This window comes from Condylura cristata, unplaced genomic scaffold, assembly GCF_000260355.1.
Source record: "Condylura cristata isolate star-nosed mole 26May11 unplaced genomic scaffold, ConCri1.0 scaffold00001, whole genome shotgun sequence".
NCBI lineage: Eukaryota > Metazoa > Chordata > Mammalia > Eulipotyphla > Talpidae > Condylura > Condylura cristata.
The window spans coordinates 82035806-82043276 of NW_004567102.1; the positions used below are offsets into that span (position 1 = coordinate 82035806).

Consider the following 7471-nt stretch of genomic DNA (forward strand, 5'->3'; position numbering starts at 1 on the left):
TCACCAGCCAAAGCCAGGCCCAGCATGTGAATTCCCACACGGCTGATGAGACAGGGAGTACCTTGCTGACTTTTCTTCATTCTTCCCGTGTGCCTGGTGGCCCCTTCTTGGGGTACCTTACTGACCCCACCTATCTTTCCAGGGAAAATTAAGGGCCTTTTTTATATGTTCTTATAAAGTTCCTTGCACTAGTCTATTATTCTCCTTATAAAGACCTACCAATGGGTCTGCATTTCTCACTAGATTAAAAATTCCTTGGAGACAGGTATGGTATTTTAGTCATCTTTACCTGAAGTAGTTGGCTAGGTATCTGCACTCTACTAGGTAATTAACACATGCTAGTGAGTGAATGAGTATGTGCATTAGATCAGTTTCTTCATTGTTCCATCAGACCCTGAACACCTGCTCACCTGAGCACCTACACATATCCCAGCCTCCTTTACTTCCTTCTAGGTATCCACCCCTCATCCCTTGACCTCAGCTATGTGGCAGGTCTTGATGGAACTAGATAGCCCAAGATAGGGCCACCATTATGAGGGGAGGAGTGTCACAGTGTATTGGCTCCTGCTGCTGCTGCTCCCCATTTTTTAGCAAGTAAATGGCAGGTGCACCAGAGAACCCCACAAATCAGACCCCCAGTCATTCCCATCAGAGGCCACCTGAGTCACTACAATAATTCCTCAAGTCCCAGTTTTGTTTGGTCTAAATTTCATATGGAATGATGTCAATGGACATATACGACTGCTTTAGAATGTTCCAGATCAGCCTTTACTAGGGTTTCCCTTAATATGTATCAGCTATTTGCAGAATTCAATTCATCTACACTTTCTGTTGCTTGAAAGAATTAAGTGCATAATCAGAATGCGGATTCTTTTGCAGACTTTACCTGGAGATCCCGAAGTGTTGTCTCGTGAGAGTGGGCGTCTCCTTCCAGAACTGAGTACCGGTCAAGTTTTTCTTGTTCTTGCCCCAACCAAACTTCAAATGCCTGTAGATCTCTCTGATACTCCTGGTGCAGCCGAACTAGTCTTTCAGACTTGGTTACTGCTTCCTATTGTTGATTGATAAGATTAAGATATGAATATTTTACAGAATGTAATGTAAGAATTCACTCTTGCAATTTTTGAAAAGCACAATCATTAAACCATTGCAGTATAAATGACTTTCTTCTTTTTTTTTTTTAATATTTCCTAATTGCATAGAAGAACTGTGGTATAAGCTAGAAGGGTGGTGAGGTGAGAGGATTCATCAGAGACAGAGTAGGGAGCAGAACAGGTGGACCTACTGAAACACACTGCTGAGGGGGCAGCTGGGAGACAGGAGAGGTCTGCTGTGCCATGTGGGTCAGCTCCTCAGCCGGGGATTAAACTCATACTTTAGTGGCTGGCAACAGCTTGACAATTTACAGTGTTGTCTTTAACCCTTGCACCACCAGGAAGGCCCAATATAAATTATTTCTAGCAGAACAAAGCTTCAAGATGTACGCAAGATATATAAACACATAATATCAAGGTTAAAAGGGGTATTAAAGATCACTTTGCTGAATTCACTACCTGACCTCTGGGTTCCTTATCAAGTATAACATGAGCAGAGCAAAAAAATCAGATTAACTTGTCATAAAATACACTTTTTCTGGCCCTCTCTGGTAGCACAATGAGTTAGGACGCAGCATTGCAAGCTAGCTGCAGCCGCTTCAGCTAGTGGGTTCAATCCCCGGCCCCGAGGTGATCCACATGGCGCGGCAGACCTCTCCTGTCTTGCCCGCTGCTCCCCTCAGCAGTGTACTTCATCGATCTGCCTGTTCTGCTCCCCACTCTGTCTCTGGTGAATCTTCTCACCACCCTGCAACTCTGGTCTGTACCCCATTTCTATATGTATAAATAAATAAATCTTTTTAAAAATACGCTTTTGCTAATGAAGAAAACTGAAATTTTTCTACAGTGACTTAAGTGAGGATTAGAACTCACTGTCAATTTTATTTTCCAGGTACTCTGTCCAGTAAAGTAGGATACACTCTAAAAAGTAATTTGTGTTTTCTTGTGAAGCTTCAGTAGACAATGATAAACATTATTAGTGACTATTTTCTACTTTAGGAAACACTTGGCACCAACCTACAATGAGGCATTTATAAGTCCACATGACCAAGCTGTCCAAACTTTTCAAGCTGGTAAATACCTAGAAATTTTTGATGGGCAATTATTCCCCTTCAGTAACTTTCATATCCAAACACTTTGAGGTTTTTTATTTGATTTTGCTGTAATTCCTTTTGCAGCGTTTGCTTTTCTGCTTTCACAAGTCTGTCACTCCCCCAAATAATGGGTCTTTAAACAAGCGCAAGGCAGACAGCCCTATGCAGAGGTAGCGCATGGCTGTAATACCTTGGCCCGTTCCTTGATCGCCTGGTAGCGCTCTTGAAGATCCTGGAATTCCAGCTGGGTGACATAGTGTTCTGTCATGCCAGCCCCTTTGACTTCTATGGTCTCCAGCAAGCTGCTGTGGCTCAGCACCTCTTCAATTAATAGCTGGAGAACACAAAGAAAGAAACCGATAAAGAAGTTATCGACACGCGACACAGCGTCATAGCAACGGTGCTCCAGAAATGAAGAAACGTTCACTGTACAATGAGAGGCTCAGATTATTTTCCTTCCCACCTTCCTTCACCCCTTCTTTCATGCCTCCGTCCTTCTCTCTTCTTTCTTTATCTCTCTTTCTACATGGCCTCTATCAATATCTGTCCATTCTGTGTATGTATCTCTACCTACCTGAAACTGTGTATTTATGCTCGTGTGTTGATTATCTGACCCAGAACTTTCTCTGAGATGCCGATTTCCATTGTCATGACTATCCCAGACGGGCTCCTAACTTCTATTCCATTACTATTCTTCTCCAGCCCCCTGCAAGTGCCCTTCTCTGCCAACCTTCTTTCAAACAGTAATTGTCACCTGTTTCCTGACAGATGGTTAGTTCAGATCTCTGGGACTTATTTGTCATCCTCTGACCACCGTGGAATCACATTAGCCCTGTCTCTTCATTACATTCTGCCATGTGTCCTCCTGTCTCTCGTGAGTGTCCTGACCTATGTTGTTATCCCATTTCTTCTGGTATCTGGTTAGACATACCAATTCTTGCACACTCCTTTTTATACTCCCTCTTATACTGCACTTAACAGCTCAAGTTCTGAAAGGTTTCAGGTTGTAAAAGGAACTCTGTCACTCTCTGTTTTAAAACATTTGCTATTCTGGCCATGTCAGGACCAGTGCAAAAGTCCCCAAAGTTCCAGGATCGCCCATGTGGTCTGACCTGGTCCTCGCCATCTTTGCCAGCCACCACCCCATCATGGACCCTCCCCTTTTATTCTCACTCCAGCAACACCCAGACTGTCCCCTCCCTCCCTGATGGAGCCAGGTTCTTGTCCTCATCAAGGCCTTTGAAAAAGCTATTATTCCATACGGAATGCCCTTCCCTACCTCCTCCCCACAGCAATTTCTCTATCTAAATTTCTTAGGGTGTAGTCTACATTTCTATTGTTTCCGAGAGGCCTTTCCGGTCCCTTTCCCTGACTCTAGCAATCCACATCAGCCCTGTCCAGATAATTGTCTCCACAGTACACCACCTTTCTCCATGGAACTCATCACCAGTTATGATGATTGATCTACTCAAGCACGCATTGACGAATGTGTGTGTCCGTACGACACTTGCCTGCTTTATTTGCCTAGAATCGGGTACAAAGTGTGCAGAGAGCAAGTTTTCATAAATATTGAGATATTCCGCTGTTGAGTAGAAGAGTAATTTAACTAATTAGATCCTTCACCACACAACAGTTCTACAAGTTAGCTTATTGTGATTTATTAATTTGCAGATGAACAAAGGAGACCCAGAATGTTCAGTGTAGCATGGGCCAGAGAAGGCTGCCATTCACTCATTCAAAAAACGTCTGCTCAGTAGAAGCCACGTGCATGAACATAGAGAAAATGATGCGTCTTAATCCACAGAGGAGGGAAGGTAGGTAATCACATCTATTAAAATGAGAGAGGCACAAACAACAGAGAAGGCTTCAAGAAGTCTTTGGTGGTGGTGGTTTCATGGCAAAAATGATGTCTGGAGGTGGTCAGAAAGGTGAGGGGGGCTGCCAGGTTCTGGGGTCTGGGGGGGGCAGTCTGTGAAAGGGGAAGTGACTCTGCAGAGGCTGGGCTCTTGGGAGACTGTGCACGAAAGTAAGCCTCATTGAGGCTGGCACATGTGTGAAACAGGGCAAGAGTGAAGGGAATGAGGATGCACATGGAGATGAACACAACTCTAAGAAACCAGGTGAGGGACACTGGTGAGCCCTGGGCCATGGGAAGTCACACGACTCCTACAGGAAAGTGCGATGCTTGGCTTCTTCTGAAGACAACAGCAAGAACAGTAAAAAGGACAGCGGAGGAGCTGGGGTCAGCTATAATTCGGGAAAGACAGGCTACAGCCAAGAGCCATTTCTGAGATAGGACCAGTAAGACCTAGTGCCTGGGGTGAAGTGAGAGTAAGTAAGAAGGAGCTGGGGAGAAAATGTGGCCAGTGTAGGCCATTCGGTGTGCGGTGAAGCCCCATTGAGAAGGTAAGAGTTGGGAGGATTTGGGGGTTTAGAAGAAAATGACCTGAGGGCATGATAAAGGAGGGGCGAATAAGCCCAGAGTATATTTGAGGTAGAATATGTCACCTTGGAATAGTTAGAGCTATAAGTCAAAAGTCTCTAACATTTTAATATTTGAATACCACTAGCCATTAAAGAGATCGAAGCACATATTTACTGACTTACAATTTCTTTACATGTAATATTGTAAGAAGATGGGCATGTATGAAAATGTAGAAAAGCAGGACTCGAAAAGATTATGCCAACCAGAAAGCACTTTCATGCCTAGTTATGAGCAGGAACAAGACGCTCAAAGATGTGAAATTTTGGAAATTGCCAAATTTAACATGGTATGTCTCATAAAATGTAAGAAAATTTTCACACACTAAAAATAAATAGCCAGCACCAGAGTTTGGTTTAAGAAAATGCTCGACATTGTCTTTAAGCCCAAACTGTAGTTTATCTACGCATCCAGCCGAACACGCAGGGCACCGCTCTCTGAACAGCGTAGCTCTCAAGAGGCCGCTTGGGGAGAAGAGGAGCCTGAGCCCCAGTCCTACCTTGCCTTTCCCCAGAGCTGCCGTCTTCTCCCGCAGCTCAGCATGCTGCCGCTCCGACTCGCTCAGGCTGGTCTCCACCCCGTCCATCCAACTGGAAAACTGCCGAATGTCATCCTGGTAACTGGTCCACTTGGAAAGGGCGCCTTCAAGTTGACTGCAGGGTATTGAACAATGATCAGAAAGGAGCAGCCTCTTGGTCCAGTCTCCACCTGTGTCTGCTCTGCCCACCGCCAGAGGAGCAAGGTGGGAGAAGGCGGGATGCCAGAGCTTACCACATGCAAGGCTGGGTCCCTGCAAGACACAGGCTCAGTGACTCAGGACAGGAAGTCCAGGCTGACAGCTGGGAACGCAGACCTGCTATTAAACCCAGGTCTCAGGAGACCTGGGAGAGACTTGGGAGCAAGCCCAGGACACTCCCTTGAACCAGGCTTTCCTGGACTCCAGCAAAGGGAGAGCACTGAACCCCGGCAGGTGACACAGCCCATTCAGAGGAGAGTGGGGGAGGGGTGACTAGAAGAAGGAAGAAGAACCGAGCAAGAATGAGCACAGCGACTGTTTGCATGAGAGCTAAAAATCAGAGAGGTGGAAAACTCCGGCAACAGCACTGAATTGGCCTCATTATTAAAGCTTGACCATTTGTCGGGTGGGTCAGTTAAGCGCTTCTTTCTCTAGTGTAAAGCCCCATGTTCCGCTCCATCCCTCTGGGGGCCTAATGTTATGGCCAGGATTTGGCTCTGAGACAGCAGACACTCTGTCGTCTGGGCCTGAAGCTGCACAGTGCTGCCCCGAGGCCCACAGGTAGGTAGCTGGACTTCCATGCTGGCTCCATGCCTCTTGACCAAAGGTCATTCTCGGTACCGAGTGTCCTCTCAACTTGAGGACAATGTGAGCAAGAAGGGCCAGGGGTTGTTCTCCTGGGGTGGCCCCCACGCCCCTGCTGCTCCTGGGAACCTCTCTACAACCTGCGGTTGGGTGGGGTTCCACCCCCAACTCCCCACGGCCCTGGCGCTACCACACCCCAAGAAGGAGTCTGATCGCCATTGGCTTATGCCCTTCCTCATCTCTTTCCCCCCATCCTGTGTTTGCTGGGGTTACTTCCCAGTAAGCAGGTTGGCGCTAGCTAATTCAGTGTGTCTTTAGCACGAGGGGATGGGATGTTTATCATCTTTTGACGGCCTAAGCAAGGAACAATGAGAAAAGGAAAGAAGCTGTGCTGTAACATGTTATCTCAATTAAAGGAGGGGGAAAAAAAGAGAAAAGGAGAAGAGAAAGGGGGGAGGGGAGTGGGGAGGGGAAGGTCTCAAGGCAGGCAGACCACAGCGAAAGTCAGTGAGGGGTGTACTGACGTCCTCGTCATGGCTGTCAGCAGTGGGTTTGTAACAGGGTAGTCCCCACAGAAAGTTCCCTGCAGCCCCAAGGGAGGTGGAGCTAGAAAAAGACAGAGAGGACTGAGGGGGAGAAGGCCTGGCTGAGGAGAAGCAGAGAGAGACAGAGAAGGAAGACTGGAGGCAGCACATGGAGCAGAGACGTGTGAAAAAGCGCCCTTGCTTCTTGGCCATGGGCCTGCGCTAGAATGAAGGGAACATGGACGGGTCACTGGAAACAGGCAGAGCCATGGTGAGAGGCCCAGGGGTACGAATCTTTGTCCACCCTGCGCTGGAATTGCAACCCTGAAACTTGTCTCCTGCTCCTGCTGTGGCGGTCTCGGCAGTGAGGCCCAGGGGTGCTCACCATGGCAGCCGTTACCTTGACTCGTTCTTCTCCTTCCAGCCTGGCCTGGCCCCTTCTGCCCTTTCCCTCTGAGCCCCACCAGAAGGTGCCCTGGACTGTGGCAGCTCTGGGGCCCCAGCGGCCCTGCTGTGGGCCAGTCCTCTTCAGCTGGGCATGTACCCATGAGGAGAGGGGTAACAGTGGGTGCTGCTTTGGGATACTATCTTCACTATATTCTTTCCTTTCTCTTGACCACATTCTAATTCTGTTAAAGTTAGTTTCTATTAACGGTCTGAACATGAGTATGTTTTGTCTTGATGCAGCAGATAGCAGAATCTCTTAAGAGTAGGCGGGTTTTGGGGTGCCCTGGTGCCTGTCGTTCTGTCCTTACCTTTTACAGCGAATTCCCGCAGACAGCAAGGACGCCCACATATCTTTCACACACTGCAGCTGCTGCTGAACAGCGGGCACCCCTTCCGCTGAGGTGTTCTGCAGGACACACTCCCCCCTGGTCACCAGCATCTTCATCTGGATCTCCTTCTCCTGCTTCACCGACAAGAGAGCCTGGGGACCAGATGCAGAGTCCGGTCAT

General features: G+C 47.6%; 1 protein-coding gene across 1 annotated transcript in view; it reads right to left on the bottom strand.

Moving 5' to 3' along the window:
- Window positions 1-7471, bottom strand: part of SYNE1 (spectrin repeat containing, nuclear envelope 1) — a 424261-nt gene that overhangs the window by 197043 nt on the left and 219747 nt on the right. The window contains exons 59-62 of the mRNA XM_012735121.1: window positions 7271-7443; window positions 5170-5323; window positions 2379-2522; window positions 887-1051 (exon numbers count right to left, since the gene is read on the bottom strand). Coding sequence (XP_012590575.1) covers window positions 887-1051; window positions 2379-2522; window positions 5170-5323; window positions 7271-7443 — 636 coding nt within the window. The remainder of the gene's footprint in view (window positions 1-886; window positions 1052-2378; window positions 2523-5169; window positions 5324-7270; window positions 7444-7471) is intronic.